Source organism: Musa acuminata, chromosome BXJ3-4 (genome assembly GCF_036884655.1).
Source record: "Musa acuminata AAA Group cultivar baxijiao chromosome BXJ3-4, Cavendish_Baxijiao_AAA, whole genome shotgun sequence".
NCBI lineage: Eukaryota > Viridiplantae > Streptophyta > Magnoliopsida > Zingiberales > Musaceae > Musa > Musa acuminata.
Window position 1 is genome coordinate 47,515,690 of NC_088352.1, and position 18,224 is coordinate 47,533,913.

At 38.1% G+C, this 18,224-nt stretch overlaps 3 protein-coding genes across 5 annotated transcripts; 1 reads left to right on the plus strand and 2 right to left on the minus strand.

The window, feature by feature from the left end:
- Window positions 1–913: 913 nt before the first annotated feature.
- Window positions 914–2,721, minus strand: LOC135634850 (dof zinc finger protein 1-like). Its single transcript, XM_065145514.1, has 2 exons — window positions 2,388–2,721; window positions 914–1,953 (listed from the first exon to the last, which is right to left on the minus strand). Exons 1-2 carry the CDS (start codon window positions 2,607–2,609, stop codon window positions 1,132–1,134), a joined length of 1,044 nt encoding a protein of 347 aa, XP_065001586.1. The 5' UTR covers window positions 2,610–2,721; the 3' UTR covers window positions 914–1,131.
- A 4,001-nt stretch (window positions 2,722–6,722) lies between these two features.
- Window positions 6,723–8,847, minus strand: LOC135635301 (uncharacterized). Its single transcript, XM_065146278.1, has 3 exons — window positions 8,497–8,847; window positions 7,770–7,927; window positions 6,723–7,023 (listed from the first exon to the last, which is right to left on the minus strand). The coding sequence occupies exons 1-3, from the start codon at window positions 8,666–8,668 to the stop codon at window positions 6,916–6,918; spliced, it is 438 nt and encodes a 145-aa protein (XP_065002350.1). The 5' UTR covers window positions 8,669–8,847; the 3' UTR covers window positions 6,723–6,915.
- Window positions 8,848–9,639: 792 nt separating this feature from the next.
- On the plus strand, window positions 9,640–17,108 carry LOC135636766 (E3 ubiquitin-protein ligase BIG BROTHER-like). 3 transcript variants are annotated; one of them, XM_065148787.1, is made up of 8 exons: window positions 9,640–9,798; window positions 11,011–11,159; window positions 12,515–12,752; window positions 13,453–13,517; window positions 13,600–13,644; window positions 14,453–14,577; window positions 15,181–15,289; window positions 16,086–16,406. In XM_065148787.1, exons 2-8 carry the CDS (start codon window positions 11,013–11,015, stop codon window positions 16,122–16,124), a joined length of 768 nt encoding a protein of 255 aa, XP_065004859.1. In that variant the 5' UTR covers window positions 9,640–9,798; window positions 11,011–11,012; the 3' UTR covers window positions 16,125–16,406. The 3 variants fall into 3 exon arrangements, with proteins under 3 accessions (XP_065004859.1, XP_065004857.1, XP_065004858.1); XM_065148785.1 differs by having other exon boundaries at window positions 9,672–9,890; XM_065148786.1 differs by lacking the exon at window positions 16,086–16,406 and adding an exon at window positions 16,855–17,108 and having other exon boundaries at window positions 9,681–9,890.
- The last annotated feature ends 1,116 nt before the right edge of the window (window positions 17,109–18,224 follow it).

The window sequence follows — 18,224 nt, forward strand, 5'->3', positions numbered from 1 at the left end:
TGAGGGAGACGAAAACTACCCACTCTTTACATGTGATGTAGCTTATGAATTTGCAGAACTAATACTTTTACCCTTCAAATCATCAATCTGGTTTCATGTATAAAACTTGCATGAGGCATCTTCCTCTTGATTCATCATTGCTATTTCTTTCCAAGTTGCTAAGAAGCTATGATGCTCATCTCTCAAAAAAATTAAATGAAAGAAATTGAAAGCAAGAATTTAAAGTGGTGATAAAACTAGAATGGCAGAGTTAATCTGCTGAGGAGGCACAATGAGGATTGGCATAATACATTATCTGAGAAATTTTGTATTATTTTTCACGATTCATCTTACTATTATTTTTCATAATTCATCTTACTGGTACATATTGATATATCGATTAATTGTCAACGTGGTACGTACTGACATATCAATATTATCGTCCGTAATATTGATACATATCACTCGTATCAAATAATAATAATCGCGATAAGATGAATCTTATTATTTTTACCTTTCTATACACATATCACTCATAGATCTATACCAATATTCTAATGATAGTGAGATATTAATTCAATCAATACCGACACGAAGGGATGAAATTGTTTCTTTAAGTCTTTTGGATGATTGCATAGAGAGGCCAAGGCAGGTTGAGGGTGTAATCATAGGGAGCAAAAGTGAGGATTATGTTAGTGTGTGCAGGAATCATAAGATGAGAAGCTTTTCCCTGAGCACACATGAGCTGCTGGTTTCCAGCTTTCACGCCACCGTAGGCACTCTTCCGCCACCATCTCATGCTCTCAAGCGGAAGAGGAAGGACGTAAAGTGGTGTGGTGTGCTCTCATGGCCAAGAGAATGTTAGTTGGGATGATGAGACTCTGACTTCTCATAATGATGGGAAGACAAAGGCTGCAGATTTAGCCGCACACCACAAAGTCAACCCCATGAGAAATTTTACATGCATAAATACTACATCCATTCCCTTCTCCAACAAAATGGCACAACGAAGTCAACAAAGACCTACTTGTCAAGGCAAGCTGGAATGAAGCTTCAGATATCCACAGTGATGAGGTTGTATAAGAGAAGTAAACCAGTTGAAAGGAGTGAATGAAGAAAGCTGGACACGATGTGCCATGAACACTACTACCACTACCATGAGCCTCCTCCTCCTCCTCCGATGATACCGTGCCAAAAACCAGGAGGATCACTTCCTTGTTCCTTGTTCTGATGGAACTGATCGGAAACATTGATTGATGGGACTACTGGCCTCAGGTCCTCGAAAGGAAACAGCAGCTTACCACTAGCGTTCGCCTGGATTCCGGGCAAGCTCCTGTACCCAGCAATTCCATCCAAAGGAAAAGTGAGAGTAGGTGGTCTGAGTTGTTGCAATCCGAATCCGGATGGGTATTCGGGCATGAAAGGGCCAAGGTGGTTTCTTGCTTCCATCTCACTCTTCAGTAGCTCCATGGTAGAGAGAGGAGCGACAGTGGCAAAGGTATTGCCAGGGTGGCTATGTTGGTGGAGGTCCTGCCGGGCCTCATGAAACTTTGGAGCTTCGGGGCTGGTGGAGAGGGATGCAGATGGAGGGATGAACAGAGTTGAGGTGGTAGGTAACGCTGCTGCTGCTGCTACGGAGGAGGAGGAGGATTTCGTGGTGGTGGAGGAGATCAGGGAGGATTTCTTGTTCTTTCTTGAGCCACCACCCACCGGGACATTCCTAAGGGATCCGCCATCGGTCCAATACCTCCGGCAACTCTTGCAGAAGTACCGGGGCTGCGTGAGGCTGTAGTTGTTGTAGTAGCAGAACTTGGTGTTGGTGGAGCTGCACCGGGGGCAGCCCAGAGACTGCTCCTTGTGCGGCCTTGGCCTCCTCTCCATCTCCTGTGACCTGGCAGTGGTGCATGTGTTGCCTCCCGCGGTGGTTGTGATGGAGGACGCGGACTCCTCCACGGGCTTCATCAGCCCTATGCCCTGGACAGCACCGGCAACGGGAAATCACCATGGGGCAAACTCAATTAGAGGAGAACGAAACGATCACTTGAGAACTGTCACCAAACAGAAGCTTCCGAATGAAAGGGAAAAAGAAGAGGAAAGAGAAACCACACGGTTTGGACAAGAACAAAGCAAGGCTGACACTTTTTCATGTCACTGCTTTGCTGCGTACGATAAAAGGAAAGCAAGAAGACACAGATAAAGGAAGCAGAGAAAGCGGTTTGCTGCTTTCAAGAGTAAAGGTGGTGGGGGTGACAGGCTTAATAGCTCAAGGCCAAAGGATGAGAGAGAGAGAGAGAGAGAGAGAGAGAGAGAGAGAGAGAACTAAAGAAGGTGCACTGAGCATGCAGATCCACAAAGATCAATAGATAGAAACACAAGATGAAGCTCATCAAAATCTGGAGCAGCTTTACCTGAGGCCACTGGGTAGCGTCCATCCAAAGAACAGCAGGAAGGAGACGAGGAAGAGAGCGCTTTCCACAGGAACGGACTGCCTTAGAGATGAGGAGAGGATGATTCCTTTCTGCAACACCAACCCATTCTTTAATGCCGAGATCTGTATTCGAGGGAGGGAATGTGTGCAGGTGCAGCACACGTGTGGGGAGGGCCCTGTTTTGGCCCCAGTTTGTGCGCATGAAGAAAACAGAGAAGGTGGACGGTGAACATAAAGGCCACTGTGGAGGGGGGAATGTGAACTATGATACTTTAAGCTCGTGCACTCCCACTCCCATTGAGGTTTGGAGATGGATCAACCTGCCATGGTCCGGATTAGATGACAGTGGGGCAGCGAGGTGTGATGTGATACTTCTACCTATGATGGCAAATTAATGCGCTTCTCTCTCTCTCTCTCTCTCTCTCTCTCGGTAGGCAGAGGTTCTCGGAATGGGACAGCTAGACCGCCGACTGCAAGTGTTGCACACAGAGATGGAAGGAGGAGAAGGATGCAGAGAACGGATGCGCTCCGGCCATCTCTGGTCTTCTGCAGAACGTAATCTTAATGGCTTCACCACTGGTCTCCGTTACACGACTGGGAATCACCGGATGAATGCATGAGCAAAGGGCTACAGTTTTTCCGAGTTCTACTGTACCTTTTTCTTCTCTCTCTATGTATATATATCTGGACACTAATGTATTAGTATTTTGCTGGTGATAAATTGCCATCAATCTTTTATAGTTATAATGATCGTTTAATCCTAATAGTTATAATTTAATAAAATAATAATCAAAATTTCTATCTTCATAAGTTTTATCGAACCAAGGTTACAGATATATTGATCTTACAAAAAAAAATTTCAAGACTAGTTAGGTCGATGAAAGAGTTAATTATATATAGTTAAGGATCTCTAGATTTAAAACATTTATATTAAAATCTCTATAGCTATGAAAGTGAAACATATAAGTTTATTTACCCTGATATCGTCGATATTATCGATGGAAGCATGAAAATAATGAGCAAAAAAATAATTTTAATATTTCAATAATGTTTTCAATGGCAACGGACGATGACATTGTTGGGACCCATGAGTGACTGTTGTGGATGATGAATAAAAACAATGATAAGAGGTGAGACAAAGGGAGAGGAGGAACGAGACGATGTATATGATGATGCTTTGCATTTGCGTTGGCGTTACTCAACAACTGCATTAGTATCGATGCAGATGTAAAGTGACGAAAGAGTCGGTGTTAACAGCAGATGCAGAGCGACGTTGCTTTGCATTTGCATGAACACCATAACTATAGGGAAGGGTGGCACCACTATGTATTTGCGTCGATGTTAATGTAGATGTTGATGCTCTGCATTTGTGTCGATGCAATTCAACAACTGTGTCGATGCTAATACAGATACAAAACGATGAAAGAGATGCTCGACATCTGCATTGGCATCAACGTAGATACAAATGCATAATGTCACTCGACATTTGCATCGATGCTAGCGCAAATGCAAAACATCACTTAGGCATTTGCATTAACAACAATGTAGATGCATATGCAAAGTGACATTGCTCTGCATCTACATCGACACAAATATAAAACATTAATATATGCAACGTCCTCTTCCTCCTCCCTTTACCTCATCTCTTGTCGTTGTTATCCCTCCTCATCCACAACAATTGTCCACAACCCCTAATAACACCATCATTTGTCACTATCAAAAACATAATTAAAACATTAAAATTATTCTTTTGTCTATTATTTTTATGTTTTCGTCGATAACATCAACGATTTCAAGATAAATAAACTTAGATATTTCAATTTCATACCTATAGAGATTCTAATATAAATTTTTTAAATCTAAAAATTGAGATACTAAAGATATCTAACTACTAAAGATAATATATAATTAACCCATCGATGACATATGTAACTAACAATGATGACTATTCTATTTATGAAGTGCTAATCATCATTGCAATCTATTCAAACATCTCATAGTTTGATCACCTCCACCACCACCATGGTGGGAAGAATCAGTCAAACAACTCCACCCCTGCTTAGACATTGCTTGTCCATCCAACAGGAGTTCAAATCACAACATGGATATCTCCTGGACACCACATTAAATTACTCATTGCCAAAACCTGATCCAAGCAACAAGAGAAAAGGTCTTCTTCATGTCCTCCTCAGAATCTATTCCGTATAAAAAGCAGTACTGGATCGTCTTTCATCGACCACTATGTCAATATACTTTCTGAGTCTGATGAATCCCAGCCGTGTTATCTTTTGCTTTTGCATCTGAAATCATAGCTACCCATACATTTAAAGTGCAAATCATATAGACAAATCGCAAATTTAGCTTACCAAACAAACCTTTATGTAAAATATGAAGTCTTCAAACCAGGGACAACTATGTTTCAACCAGAGTTGACCTGCCCTTCCCCATCTTCTGTCACTTTCTTCCACCCCACCACTTGAATCTGCTCCCCCTGTTAATTTCTCACCTAACATGCTTTCCACCGTGAAGAGAGGAGCCGCCTACAGGTTCATATCTGATGCACAATGCTAATGGACATGGTTGGTGGAGCCAAGACTTTTGAAACAGCAGCAGAGTTCCAACCAGACAACAGCAGCAAACAAATGAAGATATGCACATTAACATCTTGATATACTGTTGAAGCTTTGTGATTATTTGCAGAATGTGAACTAGCGATTGTGCTAGTAAGTAAAATTTCATGTACTATTTACACTCCAAGCAAAATTTGAGGAAAAAAAGACAATAGAATGAAATAAATGGAATATAACTCAGATTTATCAGTATGTTTGAAATCTATCCAAACAAGAGTACCATACAATTGAGTCAACAGAGTTTGATATGTGCAACCTTAGAAGAGTTTAATATGAACACTTTGCTAAAGAGCAAACAGTCTCCAACTTGGACTGTTGGAAAGCAACAAGTAAAAGAAGTTGAACCAGTGTTTCAGAAGCACCTTTAAACGTTCACCATCAAAGTGGAGAAGATTAACCAATAAGTTCATCTGATCCAAAAAGCTAATGGACATGGTTGGTGGAGCCAAGACTTGCTCCCCCTGACCCTCTTTGTTCCAATCAGACAACAACAACAACAGCAAACATATAGAGATAAACAAATTAAAAACTAACTTGCTACTAACTTTGGCCCTTTCCATTCTTTTCAGATACATAAATTAAAACCTAACTTGCTACAACTTTGGAACTAGCTGATTCATTGCAAATGTTCATGCACTGTTAACTCGAGCAAAATTCGAGGAAAAAGGCAATGAAGTGAAATGAATGGAACATACCTCATATTAACCAATTCACTCACCGAAGAGTTCAATATATACGTAACAAAAAGAGTGTAACAAGCACACTTTGCTAAAAAGTCAACAATTTCCAACTTGGACTTAAGATTGCTAACAACGCAGAAAAGAAGATCGAGTGTCGCACAAGCACCTTTAAACCTTTAAGATTCACCAATACTGTACACAATAAGATTCTGACAATAAAGCGGCACTTGAATAAACCTTGTGCAGTAAAAAGGCAGCAAACTGGTAAGTGGTAATCATCTGCCTCAAAGAGCACTCCTCCCCTACCCTTTTTCCTCCATCTGAAATGAATTGAGAAGAAGCATCCTGGATTCACTTTTTGGAACAGATTGAACGACCAAACTAGTCGAGTCCGATTTGATCAACTCTGGTCAGAGAATAGGATGGGTCGGTATATAATTTACATAAAACCAGTTAGACAGAGGCAAAAATATCATCACTTATCCCCACCCCACCCCATTCTCATTCACCTCACCAAATAAAGATACCATCCCATTCTCATTCACCTCACCAAATAAAGATATCATCCCACTAAGAATATTGCCTCCTACAAAGCTGCTTATGACTAGTTGACCCCAAATATTATGACTTATTATGACTGTTGTTGTTTGCTTGTATGTTATAAATATAAAGATGTTAATGACATAACATATGGTCACAGATATTATTCATCTCAGGACACTATAAGAAGACACCAATACAATCAATATACTGATGATATAGCATTGCCCTTGGTATTCTTGATCAAGGACACAGTAGGAACTAAGTAGAATTGAATGACATGAACAGAAACTGTTTGAGTAATACTCATCCTGCCCCACCATGTTATCATCCCTAGTCACATGATTTCCTTAGTCTGCTCCATATATATATATATATATATATATATATATATATATATATATATATATATATATATATATATATATATATATATATATATATACTAAAAGAAGGATTATCTCATTTGTGCATACAAATTCAAGATCAAGTTTTAAGCAAATCAAGGATCTGAGTACATATTGCACGACAGAACAAAGAAACCTTTCAAGCATAAAAAAGGATCCCAGTTGCCCAATAGATTTTGACATTTGATTGTATCTTCTTGGGAAAAAAGCACATAAGATAATACTAGAATTCAAAAGGAAAACAGATAACATCACAAGGCATTAATCATCCTCTTCATTTCTGCAGACCTCCTTGGATCAGGTTCAGCAATTGCTCTCTCAGTTAAGACATGCTTTATTCGACACATTGACTTCCTTACCTACATATAAAATTCAGGTCTATTGTCAAAAGGGGCCAGCTACTGCAGTCGGGCAACTGTAGAATCTTCTCCATTAATTATAAATGCATCAAAGAGCAGCAGCGATACATTTATATTATAAGAACGGCAGAAAAAATGGGTAAGCAAAAGAGTAGATGAACTGAATGTGGTCTTATGGATAATATAATTGTTCCTCATTCCAAGAGATATTCTAGTTATGCATAAAAGTCATAAATGATGGTCGAGATAAGAGCAGAGAGACATGCTGCTTATTCTATTATCATCACTTCTCTTCACGAAACAACATCAAGGCAGAGAAAATCAAAGGTCAACAAATCGATGGCAAGATGGCAAGGCCACGTCTGCAATCGTTCTGTGGTTGTTTCCATATGCCTGGGTAAGAGAACCATTCAATTTATGTTCATGGCACAAATGGAAAATTTGTTGACTGATAACCAAAATATAATATTCAATTGAAAATTTAGATAAAACCAGGTGAAAGATACAGAAAAAGAGATTCAGACCGCTTGTTATTCTTCAACATTATCTAAGATAAAGCAATTTTATCATGGTCGTGTCTCTTACGAAAGGAATGGATTACTCACTTTAATCCATACCACCGTAATTATGCTTTGGAAAATTACAAAATCCATACCACCTTAATTAAATCAACACTTAGAGAAACACAAATCAAATTAATAAAGATTTGAATTCTGAAATGATGACAAGGTAAAATTAACACGAACCTTCGGAATTCGTTCTGGGTTAGGAAAGCGAAGGTTCTGAGCATGAAGCATTTGGCGTTGAGTCATTAGCAGATTCTTTTCCTTCAGAAGGACGTACCACAGCTTCTGAAGGTCATCCCAAGATTTGAGACGCAATTCAGAAGCCTTCCAACCACGTCCTGTAAAAAAGGTCGACCAAAATACAATGATTTCAGGTAATGCATAATTGTTACTGATGATATATGGCATACAGTGTATTGTTATCATTCAATACCGCTAAAAACCCCAACATCTCCAACATGAATAAACCATGCCCGCAAAATAAGAATCCACAAGATAGTAAATGGTGATGGGCACCTGGTGAAGATCTAGGAGCAAGATAGACACCCTAACACCAAGAAAAAGAAAACAAATATAAATGGAGAAAAAAAGGAAGAAACCGATGTAGAGGCTTGTCGAAGCAAATAAGGGAATATTTCAAGATTATGAGAAGCATAAGGTGCTTTGTATTTAAAACTAGAGACTGGACAAAAAGGATGGAAGTAATCTAAAGATCACAAGAAGTAAAAGCTGTTCTTGAAATTGTGATTAGAACTAGAAAACATAGAAGAGGGTGTCAAAAGCAATTGTATCCTGCAGCAATCTTTCCACATTCAATGAACAAAATGGACTGAACAGGCTTTAGGTAAAACGAGGCATGAAAAGAAAGAGAGATCCTAAAGATAAAAAAGGGGGATCAAAACGATACCATAAACGACGGGTTTTTCTTCATCCGTGCTTCTGTCCACCTCAAAGAACTCCTCGAGAGGATTATGTGCCCTCCTAGCCGAATCTGCAGCGGCCGCCGCGGCGGAAGTCGCAAAGGACTCCGATTTGGAAGCGGCGCCAAGCACTCGCCCCAAAACCCTGGACACCAACATGATGAAAGCACCGGAAACCTACCACCAAGATTTCCCAACTTCGAAGACTACCTTCGCAAAGCCGCTGAGAGAGAGAGAGGGAAACCCCAGAGATGAAGATATCAAAGCGGCGAGCGGCGAGCGGCGGCGACTCACGAGGGTTTCGGCGGCGCGGAATGCTAACCTTTACTTGTTGCGGAAATGGGCTTAACTCGGGTCTTCGCATTAAATGGGCTCCACTTGTGGGCCGTAATTTTGGGCCTTTAAATTAGCCCACAATCATGTCAATAATAACCCCTTTCAATTAATTGCTGACCATTTCTTCCTACGTTTCACAGAAATGATATCACGTAGAAAACTTGCAGATGAGGCTTCAGAGCATGTCAAATTGTCGCCTTTTGTATGCTGGTGAGATGTTTTTACTTGTTTCTTTCACATGGAATGATCTTTTTGATCCAGCAAGGTATGAAGGTGTAGCAGGAAACGATTCATTTAGTTCCCGAGTCATGGTCGATTTGGCGTTGTTAGTGCCAAATCTGATTGCTTTGAGACATCGCAGCAGTGGTGAAGACAGTGAAGTTAATGAACTGATGGTGGAGGATTAATTCATGGCGGCTCTGCATGAAGCTTCTGTTCCTCTCACTGGGATGTCTATGTTCAGCAAAGCACTCCGTAGATCTTTGAACTGGCAACGTGCGGCTCAACTAGTATGAAGAAGAACGGTCCGATGATGAATATGAATTGGTGAAGCACCTGCAAGCAGATCAACCTTTAATGATTTGGACTGCACAGTGAGAATGAAGTTTTTGTCATTAGCTAGCTTGGCGTTCGATGACTTCAACAGGCACCACACGTTATTGCGATCGAAGAACGGATTCAACGTCACCAAGTAAAAGATCGAAAGCCGCACCTTTTCCTACTGTGTCTTACTCGTTCGTCTATCCTTCCCCTGATTGGATGGACAACACGCACACAGGGGGACCCTCGGACGCACGCCCTCCTTAGAAGGGTTGCATTTGTGGGCTGCGGGTGCGGCTCTCGTGAGGATGGAAAGGTGCATTCTGTTTCCGTCAGGGTATATGGCGATCGGCCGACAAGCTTTGATCGATCTGCCGTAAGCTCCGGAGGGCGAGTGGGAGGCTTACCTGTAGGTGAGGGCTCTTCCCTGCTTCCTCGGAATTCTTGAGGGTTTGCGTTGGATCCTGCTGGGTATCTTGTTATTTTCTTCGCTGTCTGCAAGAAAGTAAGTTTCTTGGGACATTTTGCTGCAATAATTCCGTCAAAGTTTTGATCTTTGGACTCTATTTATCTATTGAGCTTTTTCTTTGCCTGTCCGATGGATCTTTTGTTCTTATGACCGATATTTTCGAAACCATTAGGGGGAAAAGGAGGGATCTTTAGGTGTATGATAAATCCATCTGGGTTTTCGTGTCTCAGTTGAAGTGGTGAACTATTTCTGTTGAAATTGAAGAGAAATTTGCTCCTTCCCCTCTTCCTGCTGATTGGAATAACATGTTGTGGATGCTTACAATTAGAGCCATGATATGGTCTATAAGTTTATTCTTGCCTAAACTCATATTTTTGTCCATGCTGTTTGAAATGTTGCTTTGATGAATTTCTTATATTGAGCTATCCTTGGCTGATAATCTTAGTTGTATGTCCTTTGATTCCTTAGATTATGAATAAAAAGAAATGATGTTCTTCATATATAAAATTCTATATATCTTGACAAGATAATTTGTCTCTTTGGATTCTGAGAAATGTTTGGAAATAAAAATGAGCTCCAAATTTCTGTTACTACAAGATTTAGCAATGTCTGGTAGCTCTGGTCTGAGCTACTAATCCCGTGAGTAATATTCAAAAAAATTTTGTCAAAAAATAAGATAGTCAATATTGAATCTTTTTGATACAGTATTGGCAGATGGAGTATGACAGAAATCACATTCTTACTTTTCTTTTTCATTTAAAGCTTTTCTGCTCCAAGTTATATTAAATAAATCTTTTTGCTACTTGATTGAAAATTTCTCTTGTCCCTTTTATTTTTTGGAGGAGCATCATCGGGAATAATAAAACAGTCTATGATGAATTTGATGCTTAATATTTTCGTATAAATTTGGTTTCGAGCACTTCAACCGTGTGCTTTGTCAGTTGAAAGCTGCTTACAAAATGCTTGAAACTCTTTTCTTCTGCATATATTGAGTTACTGTTGCACAATGGTAATAGTTTTACCATTATGCGTAACGAGAACTCAGCCTTCAAATTAACCCACATGTATTTAGTACAACAGTATAGATAAAGGTACACCAAAATTTATTTATACTCTGTATAAAGCATTTGTAAATCTCTTTCGTAATACGTGGCAGTCATGGCAATGGAATTCGACACAAAGGAAAAGAAGCAGGTGAATGTCCATTACATGAATATCCCTGTACCTTATGTGGTGGAAGAGAATTTTGGAGGCTATTTCCACAGTCACGATGACATTGCATGGGCTGAGGAGCTTCAGAATCAGGTAGGTGTTGTCCAATTTTTCATTTGTCTCTCAAAATAATTATCAGGTGATGTGGTTGTAGCTGTAACTTGGAATGTTCTGCAAAAGTGGACGCATTTGGTAGAACATTGGATTTACTTTATTTCTCTTAGCCAAAGCAGAACTGGACTGTATGCTAAACAGATAATTTCCTTTTGAATGTTATACATTCATGTTTCCCTCTTGCTTTATCTTAATTGTTAACTAAGTTCCTTGGTGAATGATAGTGTATGATGCTTCAACAACAGTTTGCTTTATCTTAATTGTTAACTAAGTTCCTTGGTGAATGATAATGTATAATGCTTCAACAACATTTCTGCATCAAACATGTGCTAATGGTTATCTGATTCTCATTGGAAATAACATGGCAGTATTGGCTGCAGTATGGCCTATATGAGCTAACTATCTAGTAAGGCTCTTTTTCTTTATTATATGCAGGAAAATATATCCTAGTTAAGTTTTTGTTTGACAAAAGCAAAGAGTAGTTCCCATTTGGGTTTCTCCATATTCAGTACTTAAGGAAACACTTTCTAGAGCTTCTAATGGCAAACTTATAGAAAAAGAGTGATTAAATGTTTTCCTAATTGAACCCCCAGAACTCCCCAACTCGTCAAAAATGTGTGGCTTGGGGACGGTCAGTTTAGGCAGCTTTACCCTCACAAGGGAAGAGAACATTTCATGTGGTTGAATTAAAATTAGCATGATAATGATCACATGCTCATGTAACATCTTGGAGTAAGGTGTGGCATCCAACCATGCACAAGATTGGCACACAGCACTGCATTACATAATCAGCCTATCTGGGATTGATGTGTACCAGAAAGTGTTCGGAAATCTTTGCTTATTACATATTATAATTGAAATATCTTTTCTGTAATTATTTCATGCTGTTGCAATAAATTTTTATCATCTAGAAATAAAATTTTGCAGAGTTTCTGACAATAAATCTAACAAATGCTATTTAATCCTGCCTTACCTCTAGACCTTCTTGTGTGAACAGTGGGATTCTACATAACCTAAAGAGCAAGTCATAATGGTCCCACAACAATCTACCGGAGAATAAGACAACCTTATTAAAATAGCATTCGTGAAACTTCTGCATTCCATTTTCTTTCTTATGCCATACGTGCTCTGTCACCGATTTGCATGTGTGTGTGTGTGTGTACATTATATATATAGTTTTATATTCATATGTTCCATTATGTAGAATCTCTGAATCAACCACTTAGGTAATGAAATAATTACATGATTTGTGCTGAGAAATAGGTCTTTATTCATCGCACAGGAAGCAATTATTTGCTTTAATTCATTGTATTTTGTGCAACCATTCCTTTCAGGAAAGCATGTACAGCTCATTTCAAAGAAATGTTCATAGTGACATATCGGAAGATTCATCAAGTGCCAGTTCTAGGCTGCATAATGGCCATAATAAAAGCATGGGAGAAAGCAATTCTTCAGGAACTGCTAGATTTGAGTCACAGCTAGCTCGTGATGAAGCTTTTGCCAGAGAACTGCAGGAATTAGAGAATCAGCTTGCTGATACTTCACTTGGTGAAATTACCAAAATAGAAGCTAGTAAAGATCGTCTCCAAGGAACTTCAATCCTTTTCAGATTGATGTTTTAAGTGGAATTAATAACCTGATTGCTTATATACTTACTGCATTAGTGCTTCAGTTTTCCTGTTCATCTTCCATTTGTGGATTTAGCCTTGGATTGTTATGAAGGATAATAAACAAAACCTGAAATATATTCTGTTCTTTTAATGGATACAGCCTTTTTAAGTCAAATATTTCATCCATTGGTATTCCTTCTTTACATGAGTCTTTCTGTATTATCCAGCCAGTTATCTAGCTTCCAAGAATCATTTCAGCAAGAACTAAAATGGTCCCAAGAAACAATGCCTTTATGCACTATAAAGTTAAATTTGTTTTCCATCATCTATGATGTTGAACCACTTACGGTCATACCTGTTGAGCATCTCCAGAGAGAATTATCCTCTTTGGGGTCTAAAACTTAGGGAGGGATAGCTTGTGGTTGTTCAGCAAATTTCACTAAATAAATCACTGTCACTATTAGCAGTTACTAATCCAGCTTTGAGATTTACATATGTCAAGCTTTATAACAGAGCCCAATGGCACCTAAAGGTTTAGCTGACCCCATAAAAGTTGAGACCTTATGAAGTTTTCTCTCTGCTCTTTATGTGTATGTATCTTTGTTGATGAAGATTTGATGGTTTTACTGCTAACATTTGTTATTTAACACCTTCTATTCAAGATATAACTCCTGCACAGTCTTCCACTGCAAATGTTGAGCCCAATTCTGCAAGCCCATCTTCTCAGGTAATTTGGATCATACTTAGTCTTCTTTATGAGCATGATGATTCGTGCATTTGAAACTAAATTCTTGCAATTGGTGATGCAGGTTGCAAGGGAGGATGATATTGATCCAGACAGTATGAGTTATGAGGTCTGTTTGCCCTTGAGTATATCTTCACTATTTTCATCGTAGCAATCTCAATTGCTCTAGGAAGAAGATTGAACTATTTTATCATTTCCTCTAGCATCTACTCCAAATAATTTTCTTGTATCTTGAATGTAGCTTATTTTTTGTTATCTTGAAAATATATATTTATATATTTATATATATGTATATATATGTTTTGTATTACACTGATACAAGTTCTATTGCTGCTAGTTAGATACTACTAACTCCTGTGAGAGGAAGTGGATAGTTATAACTCTTACTCTCTTTTGCTGTTAGCCATCTCCTTGTCTTCTTGTCTCCAAGTTAGTTGTAAAATTTTTGTCACATCGGCAACTAATGCTTGTAAATTTGTCTTGCAATGATATGGTGGTGTTGACATGCTTCTTTCTGATCACATCTATATTACAAGCTTCCTTCCAGATTCTCTTGCTATTATCTTTGCGAGTCCGAAATGTGCCACCTGATGAACTTCTTTGGAAATGTTGTAGACTATGTTTTGATCATAGATTATGCTTCAATCAATCTTTTTTTTATATTCTGTCATAAATTGTTCAAAGGATGGGCTTATTATGTTTTGATCTAGAATTTGAGATTTCTTGTACAATTATTTATTTATTTATCAGATATGCATCATGCTAGAGGCTGAATTATTTGCATTGCTTTCTTTTGTGAGAAATGGTATTGAATCTTGTATACTTTGCATTTAATTTTGTTGCTGACTGGTTATGCCTCCGTTCTGTAGTTATATGTTTTTTCGTCGAAACTGAAAATTTTCTTTCTGCAATTTTAGGAGTTGCAGCAATTGGGTGAAACCATAGGTGCTGAAAGCAGAGGATTGTCAGATGAGCTGATTTCCCTCTTGCAATCCTCAACATACAAAACAGGGTTATTTTCAAGAAAAGACAAATCTGAGAAGTATGTATTAATCTCAATTATATGATTATTGTCTACAACATTATGCTTGTCACCGAGATTCTAAACATTCAGTAGATCATAGTAGGTAAAGGTTCTCTGAACATTTGACAGAATTATATGAAGTTTCACGTTTGTTTCAAGGTGTTAGCCAAGCCAGTACTTTAGGTTTCTTCTAACTTGTATATATGTAAGATAACAGGCTAAAAAAAACATATATCGAGCAGTGTGATCTTGTTAGTGCTGAAAATGTTGTACATGTATTGTTTTTCAAGAAATTTTAACAGATTGGTAGAGGTAATGCTTCTTTTGTCATTAGAGCAAGTCATAACTCCAGATTGTTTTATTTATATTTTGCATTATCTTTTGTTCTTGAATACATTGTAATGAAAAAAGTGACCCTTTTAAATGTAAGGCCGACCAAAGTACATATCAGACGAACATTCTGGACCTTCACATTGGTGAAAGACTTATTAGTAGTGAAAAACACACTACTGTTTTCTACTTGAGAATGACCCAACTTTATATTTATTCTTCCTTATTGAGCTCTAGTTGCTGATATTTAGATTTTTTCTGAATGATATTGATGATATTTGCTGCATGCAGATGTGTGATATGTTGCATGGCTTACAAAAACCGAGATAAGTTGATTAAGTTACCCTGCCAGCATCAATACCATAAAGTCTGTATCACTAAATGGTTAAAGATCAATAAGGTATATTTTCTTGTCACTACCAAGTTTATGATCTTAATTTTGCCCATGTTTTAGTGTCTGTTCTTATCATTACTTCTTCTGGAGTGTAAGGAGATCATGTTTGCTACCTGGACACTCCTTTCAGCGCAAACTTAATATTGGAATTAGAGTGGCAACAATATTTTAAACTTTGGAAAGCAGCCACTGTGCTGCAAATTTTAGAAAGAAATATGCAACCACCAAAGAAGAGCAAATATATTAAGTTGTCGAGAAAGAAAGGTTTCTCCTGTTCTCTCGATAGATAGGAAAGCTGCTTGTATGACCTGTACACTACGATAGCTGTTAAATGCCGGTGATCTTCCACATATAGCTTCTGGCTATCAAGGACCAACACTAACCAACGAACTTCTTGTAGAATTCTTGGCCAGAAGCACCATGCACCAAAATGTGCTGGTTTTTAATTCTCGACTAGCATGGACGCCTTTGTTTAGAACACATTGAAGATATTTTTATCTTGTCGAAAGTGGACAATTCGGCACTATTGCGAAGTTCTATTTTCTGTCGCTTACATGAGAAACTGGATCTTGAGCTCCAAAAAGAACTAGAGATGCAGATGAAGAGCTCAATCATGCATAAACCCCATGTTGCTCTAGACTTGCGATGCAGTTTCTGATTTTTCAAGTATTGCAATTTTTTTCATATGCTGTCGATACACATTTCTTTTACTGATCGAAGTTCCAAATACAAAATATATGGTTAGGATTTCTATCCAACATAAGAAGTGAGTAGTAAGATTCATTGTTTCCTTCCGTATCAGGCATGTCCAGTATGCAGTGAAGAAGTTTTTGGTTCTTAAGCAAACGCATGCCAGAGCTGTCGTCGTTAGATAGTCTGGTGCACAAGGTTATTGTTGTTCTTCTCTTAGTTGTATATGGGTCATGAATTAAATGAGAACAAAGTTTAGGTTTTCTGTGAAACATGATCAGATGGGAGGGTGAGCCCTAATCTGATATGGTTTGTATGTGATATATGTCTTTGTGTCATTATGTTGTGCTTGCTGCATTACCACTGTCTGCAATCTTTGGGAACAATGTCTGTAGCTTTATTTAGTACAATTACAAATTGCTTCAGTCCTCTACTTTCTAGCTGTGGCTCATTTGAACAACTTGGATTTCGGTAGCGAAGTAGGGTTTATTCTGCTGAACAAATTGCTCGATCGGCCTCTCTTCTGATTCTGCTGCTTATTCTGCCACTGATTGATAGGTATTTGAGACAATCTCCCCTTGGAGTAGTTTAAAACTTGTGTCCCAAGATTGATAGTAGTATAACCTACCTCTCATTTGATCAAATGCTATATGATCTATGATTAAGGAACATCTTCCAAAAGATTTTTGTTCCAGCTTTCTGTCTGTCTTATGTAATACAAGAGATATGAACAACTGATTGAAGTGTAAGATCATGAAAAGTAGTAGAGTGAGATATATTCTTGATTCCTCAAAACTCAAGTGGCTGCTAACATACTCCATTTTCAGTGTTTCCCTCTCTCTCCTCCATCATCTCACCACCTCTCTGCTCTCCTCTTGCAGTGTTTCCCTGGTTGATGGCTCGGTCGATACATATCATCAGACTATGCCTGATGACCATCAATTGATACGCGTCCCCAGGGTCTCTGACCGAATTCTATACCCGTTGATGGGTCTGCACACTCTCTGAAACAGTTGTCGGGACCCACACGTGGGGTTCGGTTTGGTGTCGAGAATGCCATGAGAGCTTCATGAAAATTTGATGTCTTAATTAAAATTTTTTATCCATAAATAAGATGGCTTTACTTAAATTTCAATCTCCATTGTTTTTTTTTTCTCCGGAATTTAAGTGTTAAAACCTTCAACTCCTATAAGTTTATACTAAACACGCATTTTGACTCTTTTTCATCCAAAAAGAAAATAGAAAAAATTACTCATATAAAAAAAAGATAAAATATATAAATAAATATGTTTTTAATAAATACTTGATAAACAATATATACAAACATACTCTTCGTATTATCGCATGACAAAGGGTCTAATATGGTTTGTGACAATAAAAAATCTTCATAGGTGCTCATATGATACTTTTGTGAAACAAGACAATAAATCAGTCCTAAACATTGCCCCAAAGGTCCATCCAATCATGTATCACTTGGGTAGCTCCACGGTGTAATATTGGCTGATACTATACACCCAAAATGGCTACATTGATAGTTTATTTTTGGATAATTTTACTTTTACATGAAGACTGCACACAACTTACGTTTACATGACTAAAACAACTACAAAGATCAATTGAAATAAGGTTATCAAGGCTATTTACCATAAGCTCTCTATATTGTGCAAAGCATGAATAAAATCGAAAGACATAGACATGCACAAATATTATATTGAACATCTATTGTATATATTTGTCTATAACATTCTCCCCTACTCATTCCTTCGATGTCCTCATCGAAACTTTTTCAGATCCTGCATCTCTTTGCCTTTACTAAATCTTCAATCTTTCGTTTTAGTTGCAAAGCACCTCTTAGCTCTCAATTGCTCTCTTTTGTTATTATTAAGTACTCAAACTTTGATCTATCAATGTTACTTCAATTCATCAGTGACTCTAACTCTAACGTGGGAGTGGTTAAGTTGTATTGATCTTTCTTGGTTCTTATAGATTTTTAAGATAAAGAAAATACTTTTTTGTTATGTGCTAGTCTCTCGAACGTCTCGTACCACTTAAACTAGGTGGATGTATGTTAGAGCTTTAATGAGCATCGTCTCATAGAGAAGTTTTTAATATCTTTCCTCCATAAAATTTGTCCATCGATTCCTCTTTTAGTTAATTGTTTCCTCCAAGTAGGTTTGTGTCATTTTTGTTTTTGATTAACATTCTATTAGAAAATAAAACGTATAATCTACTCTCAGTAGAATCAATCACC